Source organism: Megascapheus bottae, chromosome 13, assembly GCF_031878675.1.
Source record: "Megascapheus bottae isolate mThoBot1 chromosome 13, mThoBot2.hap1, whole genome shotgun sequence".
NCBI classification, from domain to species: domain Eukaryota; kingdom Metazoa; phylum Chordata; class Mammalia; order Rodentia; family Geomyidae; genus Megascapheus; species Megascapheus bottae.
The window spans coordinates 3485731-3506208 of record NC_143521.1 but is presented as its reverse complement, the minus strand read 5'-3'; the positions used below and the strand labels follow the sequence as shown (position 1 = coordinate 3506208).

Genomic DNA, 20478 nt, shown 5'->3' with positions numbered 1-20478 from the left:
ACTACTAAACTACATTGTACATTTGACTTGCTAAAGTTCAATGTCCAGATATATAGATGGATATTTATGATCTGGCCTTTTGCAGAAAAAGTACCAACCCAAGAATAGATACCTAAGTACAAAACAACATCCAAAGGTACATTTAAAGAAAGATAAATAACATATACAAACTTAAGCTTCTATCTGTTCATTCAACAAGCTGTGACTTTAGGAGTTTAAAAACTGGCCAAACACCATTCTTTTGTAAAGTACTGGCACCACCTAAAAAAAAAAAATCAACTTCGCTGCATTTTGTAATATTTTATTAATAGGTTACCTCCATCAGTATTTCTAACTGTAAACAACAAAGGACTAAAGTGTCAAAGCAAACACACTAGGGATCCTATCTAGAACCCATATTGTCTTACTGTCTTTATATAATCAATGGGTAACATATAAGCAAAAGTGAATCCTTATTAAGCAAACATTTTTGCATATACCGCCTTCTCTTTGTCTTTCTGTGCCTTTATCTTTTGTTTGACTTTCAGCAATTCTGCCTGGATGGCTGTTTAAAAAGAAAGAAAGAAAAAAATCAGTCACCTGCCAAAGCATCAAAAAAACTTAGAACCAACAAACTGTGGTAATGGTACTGCATTCCCCTTCCCTTGATAAAACTTCCCCATAAAAATTAACTCAGCTAGCCGGGGCACAGTGGCTCATACCTGGCTACTCAGGAGGCTAAGATCTCAGGATCAAGGTTCAAAGCCAGCCCAGGCAGAAAAGGACCTGAGGCTCTCATCTCCAATTAACCTCTAGAAAAAGGGGAAGTGGTGCTTGGCTCAAGGGTAGGACAGTAGCCTTGAGCTGAAGAGCTCAGGGATAACGCCCGGACCCAGGGGTAGGGTGGTAGACTTGAGCTGAAGAGCTCAGAGAAAGCACCAGGCTAGTTCAAGCCCCATAACCAAAGGGGGGAAAAATTTAACTCAGCTTCATTAGCAGAAATTTTTTATCTGAGAAAGAAAAGTCACAAAAATTAAGTATAACTTCAGAAGGCTGCCAACTGAGGAGCCTCAGTTAACAAACATTTATTTGCCTTTGCTCTTTTCACTCAAGAGGGCTAGAATTGCTTCCCTTGTTTTATGTCAGTAATAGGAGACCAAAGATGTACTTGGGTTTTCTCAAGGCTAGAGCTCTACCACTTGAGCCACATCAATGTATGTCGTGCCAAGGAATCGAACCCAGGTCTTCATGCATGGTAAGCAAGCACTCTACCACTAGGACAAATTCCCAACCAAATATATTTTATGATAGCTTTTCTAAAATACATATCTAGCAACACATTCAGCTCAGAGAATGGTCCCAAAAGGTACATTTACAATGAGTACTGTATCTCTTAGTGCGGATCTCTCAAGTAGTATATCACAGTAATAGAAACTGGGCCTCAAATGACAAGGCAAAACAATGTTCTGGTACATTCTTGAGAGAAATTAGAATGTGAGCTCTGTGAAAGCAGGGTCCTTGACTGTCTTACTCACTTACTATTTGATCAATACCTGGCCTGATTAATAGGCATTGTTTCTATTAAATAAACATCTATTATTTGGCAAGGTTAAGTGAAAAGTGTGGTTAATGGGGAGAAAATTTTAAAGGGTAAAATGAACTTTTGACTACAAACACTGCCGGCTTACCTTTATCTTCTGGTGCTATCTCCTGGGCTTTCTTAAGATCAGCCTTCAATTAGAAAGAAAAAATTTTAAAACATCTTAAAATTACACATACGATTTTAAAAAGGTAATTATGTATTAAAAAATTCATAACAAAATTTACCAAAGCTTGATCATATTCTTTTAATCCTTGCCATCCTTGAGCTCTGCGGTAGAGTGCTTTGGTATTTGATGGGTCTATTTCAAGCGCCTACAAAAAAAATTTTTTAATAACATTAAGTAGACAGACAGGAGGAAGATGGCAATGAAGCAATAGGAAATTGCCCTAGCTCTCTCTAAACAGAGTTGAGGTCCTAACCCACATTTCCCCCAAGAGACCAGCAACAAGGAGTAAATGATCAAGCAAAAAAATCCATGTACATGTGGGGACCTGTCCCCTCATCCCAGAGTAATCCAAGTCCAAATCCCAGTCTTTTGTAACAGACAGGACAGTGGCTAGGGGAGGGCTCTCTAGCTCGGAATAGCCAAGCAAATGCACATACTGGCCTACAAGATCCCTGAAACAATTCCATATGAGAAACAGCACCTATCGGGAACCACACATTGCCACTGTTTGCTATTGACAGCACACTCCTGTTGGTAGCCAAAGCACTAGCCCCTGTCAGGACCTGCTGGACCCTGTCTGGAGGCACAAATTGCATCCGTGTTGGTAGCAGATAGAACACACACGTGCATAAAACGAAGCAGAGGGGCCGGGAGTTTGGCCTAGTGGTAGAGTGCTTGCCTAGCACGCACGAAGACCCGGGTTCAATTCCTCGGTACCCCATACATAGAAAAAAGCCAGAAGTGGTGCTGAGGCTCAAGTGGTAGAGCTCTAACCTTGAGAAAGTCCAAGGACAGTGCTCAGGCCCTGAGCTCAAGCCCATGACTGGCAAAAAAAATAATAATAAAATAAATAAATAAAACGAAGCAGACCAAGTGCTTGCTGGCCACCTGTGGGGAGAGAACCAACTCAGGGCAAAGACACTAAAACATCCCTGTGCACAGGCCAGGAGTTTGGCCTACTGATAGAGTACTTGCCGAGCATGCAGAGACACAGGTTTGATTCCTCAGTACCACATACACAGGAAAAAGCTGGACCTGGCGAATGTAAATGTAACCCTCTATACATTACCCAACAATAAAAAATAAATAAGCCAGCCAGGACACAAAAGGACCTCAGACATGCCCAGGCCTAGAGGTAGGGCAGTAACCTTGAGCTGAAGAGCTCAGGGACAGCAACCAGTACAAGCTCCATGGCCCACAAAAACAAAGAGGAAAGAGAGAGGGGAGAGAAAAGAAATAAGGAAGGAAGGAAGGAAGGAAGGAAGGAAGGAAGGAAGGAAGGAAGGAAGGAAGGAAGGAAGGAAGGAAGGAAGGGAGGGGAAAATGAAGAAGTAAAACTGTTATGGCTAAAGTGGTAAAGCTCTAGCCTTGAGGACAACACTCAAGCCTTGAGTTCGAGCCCTGGACTGGCAAAAAAAAAAATTTTTTTAAATAAACTTAAGAAGCCAGGTGATGTCTCACTCCTCTAATCCTAGCTACTCAGGAGGCTTAGATCTGAGGATAGCAGTTCAAAAACCAGCCCAGGCACTAAAGTCTTTATGTGAGACTCTTACCTCCAATAAAACGGAAGTGGGGCTGTGGCTCAGGGGTAGGGCAGTAACCTTGTGCTGTAGAGCTCAGGGATAGCACCCAGACCCCAGAGTTCAAGCCCCATGACTGACAAAAAAAAATCCTTGTGCATCCTGGGAGACAACCTTCTGGAAGTTAATGACTGTCCTAGAAGACCAAATCTAACCTTCCCAGTATCTGCTGCAGACAGGAAGAAGCTCCTTTCAGTTAGCTGGGGCTGAGGTGTACACAGGGGCTAGCCCTAACAGTGGAAACCAAGCCTAGGCCAAGCAAAGGCAACCACCTGTCAGGCACCAATGGGCAAAGCTTGGGCCACCCCTGATAATCCCTGAATCCAAATATGTAAATCACACTGAAAGATTACAAGATTCCTAGGCAATCAAGACAACAAACCAAATCCAAGTTATCCTAACGATTATAAAGAAAATCTAGCAGAAATAGACAAATTTCTAGAGACATGCAAATTATTCAAATTGAACCAAGAAAATATAAATCAAGCCAGGCATGGTGGCTCACCCTTATAATACTAGCTACTCAGGACGCTGATATCTGAGGATCAGTAGTTCAAAGCCATTCCGGGCACTAAAGAACCTAAAGAACCTGAGACTCTAATCTCCAATTAACCACTAGAAAAGGGGAAGCGGGGCTGTGGCTCAAGGGGTACTGGGGCTCAATGGGTTGGGTGGAAGCCCTGAGTTGAAAAGCTCAGGGACAACACCCAGGCCCAGGGGTAGGGCAGTAGCCTTCAACTAAAGAGCACGACAATGCCCAGGCCGTAAGCCACAAACCAGTAAGGACAAGACAAAGTAATCAGAAGTTTTTCAACAAAGAAAAAGCTCAGCCCCAGATGGATTCACTTTGGAGTTCTATAAGACTTTTGAAGAGGAACTAATACCAATACTCTTCAAGCTTTTCCATGAAATAGAAGCAAAGGGAGCAATCTCAAACTCAGTTCTATGAAGACAATATACTAATCCCCAAACAAGGTAAGAATACAAAAAAAAAAAAAAAAAGAAAAACTATAGACCAAGCTCTGATGAACACAGATACAAAGCTCCTTAAAAAGTATTAGCCAAGGGGCCAGGAGTTTGGCCTAGTGGTAGAGTGCTTGCCTAGCATGCACAAAGACCCGGGTTCGATTCCTCGGTACCACATACATAGCAAAAAGCCAGGAGTGTTGCTGAGGCTCAAGTGGTAGAGCTCTAGCCTTGAAAAAGTCCAAGGACAGTGCTCAGGCCCTGAGCTCAAGCCTCATGACTGGCAAAAAAAAAAAAAGTATTAGCCAACAGAAACAAATTTAAAAAAAAAATCACTCATTATGATCAAGTAGGCTTCATTCTAGAGATTCAAGGCTGGTCCAACATGCAAATCCATAAAAGTAATTCACCAGGTCAACAGAGACTAGGTGAAGAACCATAGGGATCATCTCAATGCATGCAGAGAAAAAGCCTACTACAAACTACAACCAGTTGACAAAAGGTATTTACCAGCAGCCAGGCACCAACAGCTCATGCTTATAATCCAAATAAGCACCACAAAACTGAAGTGGTGCTGTGGCTCAAGTGGTGGAACACTAACCTTAAGCACAGTTCAAAGACAGCAGCCAGGCCCAGAGTTCACACCCCACAACCAACTCAAAAATAAACGAATACACTGCAATTATTTATAGAGGTGGTATAAGGAATCCCATTGGAAACTCCTGATCAATAAGGGGCTGGGGGAAAGGGATAATGAAAAAAAAAAAGCAGGAGCCAAGCATGGTGGCTTACGCCTGTACCCTAGCTAGCTACTCAGGAGGCTAAGATCAGAGCATCAAGGTTCAAAGCCAGCCCAGGCATAAAAGGTACTAAGACTCTTATCTCCAATTAACCTCAAAAACGGAAAGTGGGGCTTGGCTCAAGGGTAGGACTGAGCTGAAAAGCTCAGAGACAATGCCCAGGCCGAGTTCAAGCCCCATGACCCACCAAAAAAAAGTAAAAAAAGCAGAGTCCGGAGCATGTCCTGGTGGTCCAGTGGGGAGCCCTGGGTTCAATTCCTCAGGATCACATACATAGAAAGAGCCAAAAATGGTGCTGTGGCTCAAGTGACAGAGCACTAGTCTTATGCCTTGAGTGTCCAAGGACAGTGTTCAGACCCTGAGTTCAAAGTCCAAGGACTGGCCAAAAAAAAAAAAAATTGCTTTTATTCAAGTTAGTAAGTTAAAATTGCCACCCTAATAGATTCCCTTCTAGAATACTTGTTTGTTAAACATGATATTTGAAATATGATGCAAAAATCAATGTTAATATTTTTTCATACTTTTATTGTGATTATTAGAAGGGTTACGTAATAGAAGGTGCATTACTTCACAAATATTGATACCCTTTCTCATGTCTTGGTCCCCATTTCCCTCCCCAATAAATTCTTTAATAAAAAAAATTGCCAACCTAGCTGGATACCAGCATACCAGCTCATACCTATAATCCTAGCTACTCAGAAGGCTGCGATCAGAGGATCACAGTTTGAAGATGGCTAGAACAGGAAAGTCCATGAGACTCTTATCTTCAGTTAATCACCAAAGAAGTCATAAGTAGAGCTGTGGTTCAAGTAATAGAGTGCTAAGGGACAAAACCCAGGTCCTAAAGTTCAAGCACGTGTGCACACACATACGACCAATTCCTTCAAGTTAACAGAACTGGGAATGTGGCTTAGTGGTAGAGTCCTTTTCTTCCATACATGAAAGCCCTGGGATAGATTCCTCAATACCACATAAATACATAAATGGAAAAAACCAGAAGTGGAGTTGTGGCTCAAGTGATAGAGTACTAGCATTGAGCGCTCATGGACAGTGCCCTGCCCGAGGCTCAAGCCCTAGGATTGGCAAAAAAATAATATTAATAGAAGTTAACAGACTCACCTCCAAACAACTGTCAACTGCTCCCTGCCAATTTGACATCTTCAGTTTACAGGCACCAATATTTAACACACAGCTTAAAGCTATGGGTTGTAGTCTAGATGTATCTGCTTTCTCAATAACAGCCTTTGAACTATCCAAGTATCTGGAAAACACATTAATAAGCAATATGTAATGCCACACAAAGATTTGCTCTGGTTTAACTGTATTATGTGATGTACTTGATAGAAAAACTTTTATTCAATGTTAAATTTAATATTCAATGATAACTATCTTTAGGGGAAGCTAAAAAATAACAAGGTCTGGGGGCGTACTAAGAACACACTATTCTAAGCTACATGTCCCTTCCCCACAGCCCCAGTATTTTGCTTGAGAAGGCATTTGTATTTGTTCCAACAAAAATGTTCAAACAGTGGAATTTAACAGTAATTCCAAAATCTAATTATGCACTAATAATAAAACACTTCTGCTTTTACAATTCAGGTCCCCACTGTGTGCTTTCCAACATAACTGCATTTAGAATCAGGATGCTCAAAATGAGATAACAGGAATTGAATGAGGAAAACAGCAACTGCATTGTGTAGGTTTTTTCCTCCTGACTGTTCCATAAAAAAGCCTAGAAACAGAACACCTGGCTCCAGAATTTTTCTACCATTGTCTTTCTTGGGAAGTAATCAGAGTTCCTTAGAGAAACTGCTTATATCAGATATGAAACTCCTTATACCAGATATGAAAACAAAAACAAAGATATTCAGATCTGATACCAACAGTTCAAAGCCAGCTGAAAACCAGTCTTGGCAGGAAAATTCATGAGACTCTTATCTCAAATTAACAACAAAAAGCTGCAAGTGGAGCTATGGCTCAGTGGTAGAATTTAGCCTTGAACAAAACAGCTCAGGGACAATGCACAGGCCCTCAGCTCAAGCTCTAGGACTGAAATAAATAAATGAATAAATAGCCTAAACCTTTCTTTTATTTATTTATTTGCCAGTTCTGGGCTTGAGCTCAGGGCCTGAGCACTGTCCTTGGACTTTCTCAAGGCTAGAGCTCTACCACTTAAGCCTCAGCAGCACTTCCGACTCTTTTCTATATATGTGGTATCAAGGAATCGAACCCAGGTCTTCGTGCATACTAGGCAAGCACTCTACCAGTAGGCCAAATTCCTGGCCTATATCCTGAAACATTTTATACCCTAAGTAAATAATAAACTGGAAACATCTTATGCCAGAAAACAAGCAAATGCTCACTAACTAAAGGAACAAGCGAAAACGAGGTTGGGATTAATGGCTGCTTTCCTAACATGCATAGGACCTTGGGTTCAAATTCTAGTATCACAGAGGGAAGAAAAAAAAAGATGAAAGGGAGCATCCACTGGAGAAATACTGAGCCCTTTGAACATTAAAATGAAAACCATGGCTGGGCGTGGTGGCTCACACATGTAATCCTAGCTACTCAGGAGGCAGAGATCTAAGAATCATGGTTCAAATCCAGCCCAGGCACTAAAAACAGAGAAACTCTTATCTCCAATTAACCACCAGGAAATTAGGAGTAGTGCTGTGGCTCAGGAGTAGTGCTGTGGCTCATCATACCATTTATCTGTAAAAGGAGAAAAGCACTTAAAAAGAGTCAAGAGCTGGGTGCTGGTGGCTCATGCCTGTAATCCTATATCTCAGGAGGCTGAGATCTGAGAACTGCAGTTCAAAGCCAGCCTGGGCACAAGTCTATGAGACTCCTATCTCCAATTAATCACCAGAAAAACCAGAAGTGGCGCTGTGGCTCAACATGGTAGAGTGCTAGTCTTAAGCAAAAAGAAACTCAGGAATAGCACCCAGGCCCTGAGTTCAAGCCCCACAACTGACCACAAAAAAAAAAAAAAAGATAACTTGGATTTCACAAATATCTCAATTAATAAAAAGACATCATGAAACATTAATGACCAAAAGCCTAAAGTGACACTGATGCTGGACTAAAACATAAAATTCAAACTACAATATTTTTTAATAAATTTTATTTTATGCTTCATTTTATGCCTGAGCTCTTCAGCTCAAGGCTAGAGCTCTAACGCTTGAGCTACAGTGCCACTTCCTAAATTATTGTTAAAAGAAATAACTTGTAGGGACCGGGAGTTTGGCCTAGTGGTAGAGTGCTTGCCTAGCATGCACGAAGAACCGGGTTCGATTCCTCGGTACCCCACATACATATCAAAAAGCCAGAAGTGATGCTGAGGCTCAAGTGGTAGAGCTCTAGCCTTGAGAAAGTCCAAGGACAGTGCTCAAACCCTGAGCTCAAGCCCAGGACTGGCAAAAAAAAAGAAATAACTTGTAAAAAAAATATTAGATACTGTATCCATATTACTTGGGAGGTGTCTTAGCAGCATTGGAATTTGTATAGAAATGGTCTTGTACGAAATACATGCTAAAATATTCAAAGCTAAAACACTTTATCAATTTCCCTTCAAAATAAGTTCTGCAAAAATACAAATAAAGCTAAAACTGGGCTGGAAGTGTGGCTCAAGCATAAGAGTACCTATCTAACAAGCAAGATGCTGGGCCAGGAGTTTGGCCTAGTGGTTAAAGTGCTTGCCTAGCATGCATGAAGACCCGGGTTCAATTCCTCGGTCCCACATACATAGAAAAAAGCCAGAAGTGGTGCTGAGGCTCAAGTGGTAGAGTTCTAGCCTTGAGAAAGTCCAAGGACAGTGCTCAGGCCCTGAGCTCAAGCCTAGGACTGGCAAAAAAAAACAAGCAAGATGCTGAGCTCAAGCCTTACCACCCACTCACTCCCTGCAAAAAAAACTTGAACGCAGGTATACATTAATGAGATTTCTGACCTTTCTGTACTCTGAAAATTTTTCAAAATAAGCTAGTAAGACATTGTATTAATACATGTTTATTCAGCAATGAATCTGACAAAAATACAGTGAACAATTTTGAATTTTACTATAAACTAAACAAGTTACATTCTTAAAAATAATTTATTAAAACTCCTTTCTTACCTTAAAACTTTTGTATATTTTTTAATAGCCATCTCCCAGTTCTGAGACTTGAAAAAAGTATTTCCAATGTTTTTTAAGTCTTCTGCTATTAATAAAACTTTATCCACCTGAATAAAAGAAAACAAATGTTAGACTCTTTTAAGTATTGTGACTTATTGATAGAATCTATCATTATGACACATTGATACAAAAGCTCAAAGTGTTAGTACTGAAAATTGTTATTTATGCGTGACTCCTGAAAAGATACTCACATCTTTTAAATCTATATCTGCATCATCAGGGAAATCTGGATGACTGTCACCAGAGCCATCTTTTGGGAATATTCCCCAATCATCTCCTTCCTTCAATTCTCCACATTCTGCAATAATGCACAACTGTAAAAATAACAAAATTGCTCAAGCACATAATGAAAGCGACACAGGTAGAGGCATGTGCAGTACTGCACAAGTCACAGATTTCAGTTAGGAGGCTTATCTATCTGCTATGTGACAGTGCCCTTCTATATACATTCCAACTAATCAACACAATGTCTCCGTAAGTCATTCTACTGCTATTCAGCTCAGTGATGTTTGAAAATTGCATCATGTAATTGTCTTTGGTGGAACATTGGGTTCTGGTTTACTTCTATCTCTTTGTAAGTTGAATGCCAGCCTACTACCTACTTACAACTGAGTTTCCAATCCCCATTGAGAACTTGGTACATATGCTAGGTACTAGTCTGATCATTTCGTTCCAGACAGGAATTAGTACAACTATACTAATATAGTATACTATACTATACTACACTACAGTATACGTAGGAGATAAGTCTGATAATGTACTTCCTTTGGACAACTAACAAGAACACCGAACAACAAATGTGGAGACAAGCAGTGAGCAAATGCAATCATTAGATTCAATGTACACTATATAACTTGAGGGTAGGGATGGGAGGAAAGTAAATGGAAGAGAACAAGAGAAGGGGCAACACTGACCAAGATGTAATATACTCATGATCTGACTTGAATTGAACCCCCCTTGTAGAACTACTTGAATAAATATATATATATATACATATATTTATATATTAACCTTCTTTGACACTGTAAAAATAGTTTTAAAGAAAAAGTGGCAGATTTAGGCTCCTAATGCAAAAATCTGAACATTTTTCAAGATATTTGCCTAATCCTTTAGCTTACATTTCTGAGACAGCAAATAAGCTAAAAGTCTATTTTTACTTACTTTGGCAGGTTTTTCACCTTTCACTTCTACATTTTCCAGTATCCTTGCCACACCTATGCCTTTAATTACTTGTCCGAACACCACATGTTTCCCATCCAAATGAGGAGTTGGAACTGTTGTGATAAAGAACTGAGAACCATTTGTATTGGGGCCTGCATTTGCCATGCTCAGCAAACCCTCCCGATCGTGCTGCAGAAAGAAAACCAAGGTTAGAGGTATGTCTGACTTGTTCTTTTACTGATCATTCACATAAAATTATTACGGACTGCACTACCCCTTAAATCAAATCTCAATTTTACTTTAAATCATTAACAAACTTTGATTTTACTTTGTATAAATTACTATGCTTAATAAAACATGGGGTAATCACTTTAAAACTTTAAGACACGCTTATAATATCAAAATTTAAAACAGTTATTTCTAAACTGGCCATCTTGAAAAAGATGTTTGTATTTAAGATGAAGATACTACACTGACATCTAGTACTACTTTGTCCATTTTATTATTGGTGCTTTTTCTGTGGATCTCTGTAGTGTTCCCATCTTCACAAACAAGCTTACTAAATTGGAAGGGATATTGAAGTTAGGTAAGTTATCCAGTCAGGTGCTTTCCTAATTGCAAACAATCCAAAGTTCATCCAGGTGGATCAACTTCAGAGACTGTGCAAAACATTAAAAAAATTCCTACATATACTTATCATGTAATCTTTTGTGTATGTGTATGTGCCCATCCTAGGATTTGAACTCAGAGCTTTTGCACTGTGCCTGAGCTTTTTGCTCAAGCCTACTCCTCTACCACTTAAAACTACCATTCTACTTCCAGCTTTTCAATGGTTACTTGAAGGGTCATTCCTGCCTAGGCTGGCTATGAACTGTGATCCTCAGATCTAAGCCTCTGAAGTAGCTAAGATTACAGGTATAAGCCACCAGCACCGAGCAATCATCACATAATCCTAATTTTTCATCTTTCAGGTAGCTGTTTTTTTCCCAAAAATATTTGTCTCTCACTGTCTTTATTTTTCCAAAATCCAAACAACTATACAATATGAATCATTTTTGGTCCCAAATATTTCACTGAGGGATGCTAAACCTGTATCAGTTATACAACCAAGTATATTCAATAATCTAGCATGTATTCACATAGTATTGTTCTTTATTTGTCCCACATGTTTAAATCTTGTCTCCAAGATTAGGGTTACAAACTCCTTGTCATCCAGATCACTCATTGTTATAAATCCTTTGGTGCCAGGGACAGAATGTGCATACAGTTCCAGCAAATAATTACTATTTAAAAGACTGGTGATATTTCTTTCCAAATTATCCTAATTTACCTTGCTCCTAGTCCTCATTTCCAAATATATCACTTTACTTTTATACTTACATGTTTGCTCTCAAAACGTGAATGATGCAATATACCCCGATTAGTTCTTGGGACAATGAAGATAAGTAGGCTCAGGTACCACTAATGTCCTTTACGAGCTTGGACATTAACCATATCCTCTAGTTTGCAAATCCCCTGACATCCTGGGTTTTACCGATGGTTTTGTGGCTCTTCAAATTCAAGGATAAAGATGTACATGTTACCATCCTTTAATGAGAACATTTTCCCTGGAATGTATTTTGCCATATGGGGGCCACACTTAAAAACTCATTGGCTGAACTGCAGCACGTAAAAACTGTATCACAATGAAATTACTACAGTACTACTGCAAGTAAAATTCATTACTGAATGGGCACCAGAGGTTCACATATCAGGAGGCTGCAAATCTGAAAATCACGGTATGAAGTCAGCCTTGGCAAGAAAGTCTATGAGAAATTAATCTCTACTTAACTAACAAAAATTCAAAAATGACATAGATTATTTATCTATGACATACAAACCCTCAGCCTAATTTTATTTATGTTCTAAAATCTAAGTGCCAGTGACTGTATATAGATTCCCTTCCTGAATACCTGTTTGTTAAATATGTCATTTGAAATATGATGTAAAAATCAATGTTAATAAATTTTTTTTCTTTTTTTTTTTTTTTTTGCCAGTCCTGGGCTTGAGCTCAGGGCCTGAGCAATATACTTGGACTTTCTCAAGGCTAGAGCTCTACCACTTGAGCCTCAGCACCACTTCCGGCTTTTTTCTATGTATGTGGTACCAAGGAATCAAACCCGGGTCTTCATGCATGCTAGGCAAGCACTTTAACCACTAGGCCAAACTCCCGGCCCAATGTTAATAAATTCTTTAATAAAAAAAAAAAAAATCCAAAAGTGGGGAGCAAAAAAAGACCTGAGTTCAAGCCCTAAAACCAGCCCACACAAGTGCAAGCATGCATGTACACACACACATGCACACACACCATTACTGGCCAAGCATGGTGGTATACAACTGCAAATCCCAGTTCTTTGGAGGCCAGAACTTAGGAAGCAGAGGCAAGAGGATCTCACAAGACCAGCATGAGCTATGTATCAGAATTCTATCTAAGAAAAAAACATTACTGGGTGAAAATTTTCCCTATTAAAAGATTTCATTTGGATCTGTGAAACACTTGAGTGGTAGTGCATTTGCCTAGCATGTATTCCATCTACCCTATGTTCATCCAAGTATCCTAGAGAAGGCTTGGAAGACCGAAATACAAGAAAAGTAATATCTTTTTACAAGAAAAGTAGTCTGGGCACACCCAAGATTACAGTGTCAAGTATTCATCATATACATAACAATTTTTACACTATCAAAGACATGAATTTTCTCTACTTTACCTTATAGTGGAAATTTTCATCTTCAAATTTTTCACCATAAATACTTTCTCCACCTGTTCCATTCTGATTTGAGAAGTCTCCACCCTGAATCATAAATTTCTTAATAACTATAAAAAAGAAATATGACTGTAAGTGAAACATGTAGGAGATTGCACAACATAGCTAACGAATATGAACAGTACTATCATCCTCCTGTTTCTTCATCAATGCTATACATTTTTTTGGGGGGGGGAGGCCAGTCCCGGGGCATGACCTCAAGGTCTGAGCACTGTCCTTAGGCTTTCCTCAAAGCTAGCACTCTACCACTAGAGCCACATCACCACTTCTGGCTTTTCTATACATGTGGTACCGAGGAATCAAACCCGGGTCTTCATGCATGCTAGGCAGGCACTCTACCACTAATCTAAACTCCCAGCCCCGCAATGCTATCCTTTCTAGTCTGAGTGAAACCTATATTTTACTGTCTGATCTCCAACAAAGATTCAAATAATTCATTCTTTGAACTAATTAAAGTCTTCCCTATAAAACTGCCATTGAAACTCAAAAGCCAAACCTTCTAATTTTTATTGAAGTTTCTTGACTTTACTTCCAACTTTTAATGTATAATAATCAATGAATTCTTGAGTGTGCCAACTCTATTTCTTGGAACTATCTATATAGCTACTCATTATGTCTAAAATAAAGACCAATATTCCCTATAGATTGGGGCCAGGGGCCAAGCTGGACATAAATGGAAGGCTTCATGAACACTAGGCAACACACAGATGTGTGTGTGCACATGTCAGAACCAGGACTGTAACTCACGCATATGTCTGTACACACACAAACACACATGCGCGCATGCTGTCAATATTGGGGCTGGAACTCATCAGTTTGTGTACTATCCCTTAGCTTATTTATTTTTTTATTTTTTATTTTTTATTTTTTTGCCAGTCGTGGGTCTTTGTGCATACTAGGGAAGCACTCTACCACTAGGCCAAACTCCCGGCCCCTAAACTAATTTTTTTTTTTTTGGCTAGTCATGGAGCTTTAACTCAGGGGGCCTGAGCATGGTCTTGGACTTTTTTTTCTCAAGGCCAGAGCTCTTCCACTTCAGCCACAGCACCACTTCCAGCTTTTTTCCTAGTATGTTGTACTGAGGAATTGAACCAGGGTCTTTGTGCATGCTAGGCAAGCACTCTACCACTAGGCCAAACTCTCAGCCCTGTCACTTAGCTTTTTAACTCAAGGCTGAGTAAGACAAAAAAAAAAAAAAAAAAAAAAAAAGGTGAGCCAGAGTTGGAGGTAAAAATCTCAGACTTTCTTGCCAGGCTGGCTTTGAACCACCATCTTCAGATCCCAAACTCAAGTAGCTAAGATTACAAACAAGCATGAGTCACTGGCACCCAGATTACCTAGTTTTAACGCATGAATGAAAATATGTCCACAGTATTATTCCTTTGTGTCAAAGGTTACCAAAATCACCCCTATGTTCAGAGATTCCTATGCTCATGGGACATGAGATACATAACTAGAAGACACAGGCAAAGTCTACAGGAATTTATATACAAGCTGCTTTATTTTTTTCCCTCCTATGAAGTCACAGAACACATTTTTTGCCAACAAAAATGTGGACAGTTCTATGTCAATTAAGCAACTAGTACCCAACGTAATTACACCTTATCAAGTAAGACATTCTCTGTCTACCTTGTTCCAAAATTCCAAACTCCTCAAAACCACGTGTTTGGCATAAATTACATGTCTGTACAACTAGTCTAGACACAGTAAATCACTCTCACAATTTAGAAATGGTTCAAGTGCCAAGTTCCCAAACTTTTAGAAGCAGATTATTATAAGAAAAGCAGTATGTGGGTCTTCCTGTTATTTATTTTCTCATACCTTTTGTTACATATTTCGGTATTTTCTTAAAGAAAACAGTAAATCAATAGTTTAGAACATAGGGCAAAAACAATTTTTTAATAATTCACATTTTTAAGAAAATATTTCTAGACTTGGGAGTGCTGCCAGTGATAGAGTGCTTGCCTAGTATGTGGGAAGACCCTGGGTTTAATTTCTTGTTTTTTCTTTTTCTTTTTTTTGCCAGTCCTGGCTTGAACTCAGGGCCTCAGCTTGAACTCTACCACTTGAGCCACAGCACCACTTCTGGCCTTTTTTATGTATGTGGTAACCAAGGAATCAAACCTAGGTCTTCATGCGTGCTAGGCAAGCACCCTACAACCTGGCTAAACTCCCAGCCCCCCTGGGGTCCCCTGTGTTCAATTTCTATCACCACAAAATTACTGATATTATGATTTAATTTTTTCTTTTCTTTTTTTTCTTTTTTTTTTTTGCCAGTCCTGAGGCTTAAACTCTGTGCCTGGGCACTGCCCCTGAGCTCAAGGCTAGCACTCTATTACTTGAGCCAATGTGCCACGTCATTTTCTGGTGGGTAATTGGAGATAAGTTTCCCCCACACCATGCCTAGGCTAGCTTTGAACTGTGATCCTTAGATCTCAGCCTCCTGAGCAGCTAGGATTATAGGCGTGAGTCACATGCTCCCAGCCTGTAATTTAACTTCTTTATGCACTTGTTTTTACTGAATGCTTACTGAGTAACTATAACAAATGTTAAGCACAAAATAAGAGCATATAATTCCTGAATTTACATAAACTTACAGTCTACTGGGAGAAGTGTAAATGATTAGTACAATTAGGATTATAAAGTAGGAAATGGCTAAGCACCAGTGGCCATCCTGGAGGGAGTTTGGGGGAGGAAAGAAAAGGGGAAGAGGAAGCGAGGGGGCAGAAGAGGAAGAGAAGGGGAGGAGGGGAGAGAGACTGTCAGTCAGTACTGAGGCTTGTACTCATGCCTGGGTGCTGTCCCTAAGCTTTTCTGTTCAAGGCTAGCGCTTTACCAATGAGCCACAGATCAACCTGCAGCTTCTTGGTGGTTAAGTCTTACATACTTTTCTGCCTGGGTAGAGTTCAAACTGTGATCCTCCAATTTCACTCTTTTAAGCAGCCAAGATTACAGTGGCACCCAGACCATGAGACTTATCCAGAAAAGACTGATCCAGAACAGACTGCACTAGAGCAAATTTTAAAAAAGAAAAAAAGCCAGAAGTGGAGTTATGGTCTCAACCTTGAATGAAAAAGCCAAGACATTAAAGCCTTTAGTTCAAGCCCCAGTATTAAAAAATTAAAATTTTAAGCCAGGTACTGGTGGCTCACATCTGTAAATCTTAATTACTCAGGAAGTAAAGACCTGAGGATCACAGTTTGAAGCTGGCCCACGTAGCAAAGTCCATGGGACTCTTTTTCCAACTAACAACTAGAAGTCCAAGAGACTTTTTTCAACAACTAGAAAACTGGAAGTAGCACTGTAGCTCAACCCTTGAACAAAAGACCTCAGGGACAGCACCCAGTCCCCAAGTTCAAGCCTCAAGACACCCCCCTCCCAAAATTTAATTTTCAATAAGACATGAAATGACATAGGAGAGAATAGCACCTAGTTTTAAAATTAAAGTATCATGCTTTCTAAGTGGCTACTTTACAACATTTTTGCCTTTTTTTTTTTATCCAGTTGTACTTGTTATTTTTCTTGGATAAGGTCTTGCCCAGAGATGACCTCAGACCCAATTGTCCTACCCAACTACTTATACAGGGATAAGAATCCACACCTAGACTATTGAGAAGAGATCTTGTTAACTGGGATTGCCCCCAAATGAAATCCTGGTGCTTTTTGCTCCAAGGTAGCTGAGTTGATAGATATGTACCAACACACCCAATACATATCACCTGTGTGTTCATGTTCAAATTGACAGCCTTCTAAACCAATGCTTCCTATGATGGAAAAAAGCTTTTACAATCACAGTTTTGCAGTGAAGAGGCTTGAAGAACTGGCTAAGCTAATGCAGTCTACTTCTCAATGGATAAACTTTAGTGCTCTCAAAATCAATTCCATTTCTCATAAACCATAAATGAAGCTAAACTATTCCTTAAGATGCCAAAGCATCCTCCTCAGAACTACCTCTTTAGCCTGTATCCTATGTTTAGTGTTTTCTAAGTTCCTAAGAATACATTATCTATATGAAGATAATTAGATCGAGAAAGGTTATACATACTTCGATGGAAAGGACATCCTTTAAAATGGAGAGGTTTCCCAGTTGTGGATCCAATGCCTTTTTCTCCTGTACACAATGCTCGAAAATTTTCTGCAGTTTTTGGTACAATATCTGCAAACAACTCTAATACAATTCTACCAACTAAAAGAAAAGAAAATTTTGTAAGTATACAGAACAAAAAAACCAACTGGCAAATATCAAAGCAGAGTTGGTACAATTGTCGCAGCATTCATGAATTACCAAGTTTTCTATCTTCTTTTTTGCAATTTCAAGAAGTTATCAACTTCAATCACAAATGTGCGATAGACCTCTTTTGACACTTCTCCAGTCCCCAGTATTTACCACTGTATTCTACCTATTTCTATTAGAATATGCACATAAGGGAGATCAAGTGGTAAATGAGTTGCTGTGTACAGTTAATATCACTTTAAATTCATCATGTCACAAGTGACAAGATTTCTTTTTTATAGAATAAATAATTTTCCACTGTGTACATATACTTGTCTTTTGGTCTGTTGTGGGGCCTGAACTCAAGTCCTGGGCACTAACTGTCCTGGAGCTCTTCAGCTCAAGGCTAGAAGTGCTCTACCACTTTGAGCCATAGTGCCGCTCCCAGTTTTCTGGTGGTTATTTGGAGGTAAGTCTCTTGGTCAGTCTTATGTGCCCAGAAGGGCTTTGAACAGCGATCCTCAGATCTCAGCCTCTTGAACAGCTAGGATCACAAGCATGAGCCACTGGTGCCTGGCTGGATATATCAAATTTTATTTATGGTAATATGCAATAAACATGGGCATGTAGACATCTCTCTTAACATACAATCTTCATTCCCTTGGATGTAGTGGAATTCAGTAGTGGAATTGCTGAATTTTACTGACATTTCTCACATAATTTTAGTCTAAAGCTCAAGCAACTAAGTGAATCTGAAATTTACCTAGTACCAATTATAGCAGATTTCCTTATAAGAACTTCCTATGAAGAACTGCTACAAAGTACAAATGAATTTTCTCAAATCCCCAGAAATTTCAACCACCAAGTAACCAACAGAAAAAGTACCCTCTCAATAGTCAAGTTGGCTGCACCCTATGGAAACTGCCTAGTGCAGTCTATGAAACAAAAGTGCTACAATAAAATTAGTGCTGGCTCTAAACAAACGACCTATGTGCAAATGTGTACAAGTCCCATATATGCATTAAACACACTGCCAGGACAACAATTCCAGCATGTTCCAGAACAGGACCCAATCCGGTACTGAAATATGGATACGGGTTTTAAATAACTTCTTGTCCTCACCATCAACCTGCTTCTATAGATGAGGACTTTTCACCCAGTGGCAAAAACCCTAGAGATAAAATTGAATTGCCTATTTGTCATTTTGTTAGCTCAGGTAATTCTTGCCCTAAGCCCCCCATCCTACCCCTAAGCTAAGTGAACTACCTCACTTTGCTTCTGTATACATGATTTTGAGAATTTTAGTTCCTTACCAGAATCATGTGATTTTTGCCTATAGTAAGTTTTGTGCTAGCAGTATTCAGGACTGCAGGTTCTCTCATGAGTCTGCCAACTTTCAAATAAAAATTCCCCATTAGGCCTCTCAAAATGTGGCTTCTCTGTAGCTCGAGATAAGAGTTCCCCTTTAACAGTACTAGAAGCTATCCCCAATCCCCAAAGCCTTGGGAACTTCTGAGCTATTACGTATACGAGGCAATCAGTTAGATTAAGCTCAATTCCCCAAAGCCAAAACAGAATTAGTGTGGCAGTCTGTGTGATGGGGGGGGGGGGGAAGCACTGAGAAAAAAAAGTCTCTTTCACGTATATACACCGCCGCACGTAGTAATTAATCTGGTATGGCAAAAGATACCAGAATGACGGGAGCCCTGCAGTGGATGTGCCAGGAGCTTTTTGTACCATCTCAATAACGTAATCTTATTTTGTGCCAAGCAGGTGGCGCAAAGGTGGCGGAAAGCCAAATTAGGAGACAAACGTAAAAGCCACCAGTCCTGAGCCAGAAAATTCTAGAGCCTTCCCACTTCCCACAGGTCCGAAGGCACTGTCAAAGAGCGCCAGTTTGACCTAGGCCTGGATGCCCGGTCCCGCTCGGGTCCGTGTCTAGATAACCACGGCCCCTACAGGCTCCGCGCGGCCCAGGGGCCCCAAATGCAGCCCCGGAGCCTCCCCGCCCCGCAACCTGCAATCCTTCCTCCTTGGAGTCACCTCGCTCCCCTCCGATATCCACGTCAAAGAAGACTCGGGGGTTACTAGGATCGGAGGGCTTAGCTTGTGGAGACGGATGCGACATCTTGACCAGCGGACACACGGAGAAGCAGGAACAGGAACCGCGTGCACAAGCCTGCAGCGCCAGCCGGAGGAACACGGTCCCAACGCAACGCCGGCGGCCGCACTCGAGTCACTTCCGGCGCGCGCCCACGGAGGTCACCGGCAGGTTCCGACTTCCGGAAGTCGGGCTGGCTTCCGGCGTCCTGCCCCCTCCGTTGGATTTCCCGCTCCCAAGCGCGCGCTTTCCCGCCTTGGAGCGCGTTTGCCTGCCCTCCCTGTGCGGATTCCAGCCTCTGTTCTGTCACAGCGGGGCGGTGACTCCCCAGGAATTCGCGCCCAGGATTGCACAAGTGTGTGCCTTAGCACAATGCGTGACATAAACTGGGGGACTCAACACCTGCATTACCATATTGCTATAATTGGATCACACGTTACAATATTTTACTGATAAAAGTTAGGCTGAAGATCATAAACAGCTGCTGCTGAGAGTCCAAAAGAGGACACGGTTTCTGTTTGGTTTTGTTTCTTGCCGCACCTGGGGCTTAGCTTTTTCTGCTCAAAGCTAGCACCTGGATGCTTAAGCCACACCTCCACTTTTGGCATTTTGGTGATTAATTGCTCACTAGAGTCCCCAGGGCTTTCCTGCCCAGCCTGGCTTTGAACTACAATCCTCAGCTCTCAGTCTGAGCTGGGATTACAACTGTAAGCCACTAGAGTCCAGCTAAGAGGACAGTTTCCATTCCTGGGAAACATTATTACAGATCTACTTTTCCTAGAGAGGAATTTGTAAACTTACATTTTCAAGCTAGCATGGAGTATAATTCTATAATCCCAGTATTTTGGAGGAGGAACGTGAGTTTGAGGACAGCCTAGGCTATGTAGGAGTTGAAACCTGCCTCAAGAAATGTTTTACATTTTACACGTGTATC

General features: G+C 40.6%; 1 protein-coding gene across 1 annotated transcript; it reads right to left on the bottom strand.

The window, feature by feature from the left end:
- Positions 1 to 11: 11 nt before the first annotated feature.
- On the bottom strand, positions 12 to 19662 carry Ppid (peptidylprolyl isomerase D). Its single transcript, XM_090343188.1, has 10 exons — positions 19487 to 19662; positions 17276 to 17416; positions 13174 to 13280; positions 10427 to 10615; positions 9457 to 9579; positions 9206 to 9312; positions 6214 to 6355; positions 1807 to 1893; positions 1668 to 1710; positions 12 to 544 (listed from the first exon to the last, which is right to left on the bottom strand). The coding sequence occupies exons 1-10, from the start codon at positions 19569 to 19571 to the stop codon at positions 456 to 458; spliced, it is 1113 nt and encodes a 370-aa protein (XP_090199314.1). The 5' UTR covers positions 19572 to 19662; the 3' UTR covers positions 12 to 455.
- Between the last annotated feature and the right edge of the window lie 816 nt (positions 19663 to 20478).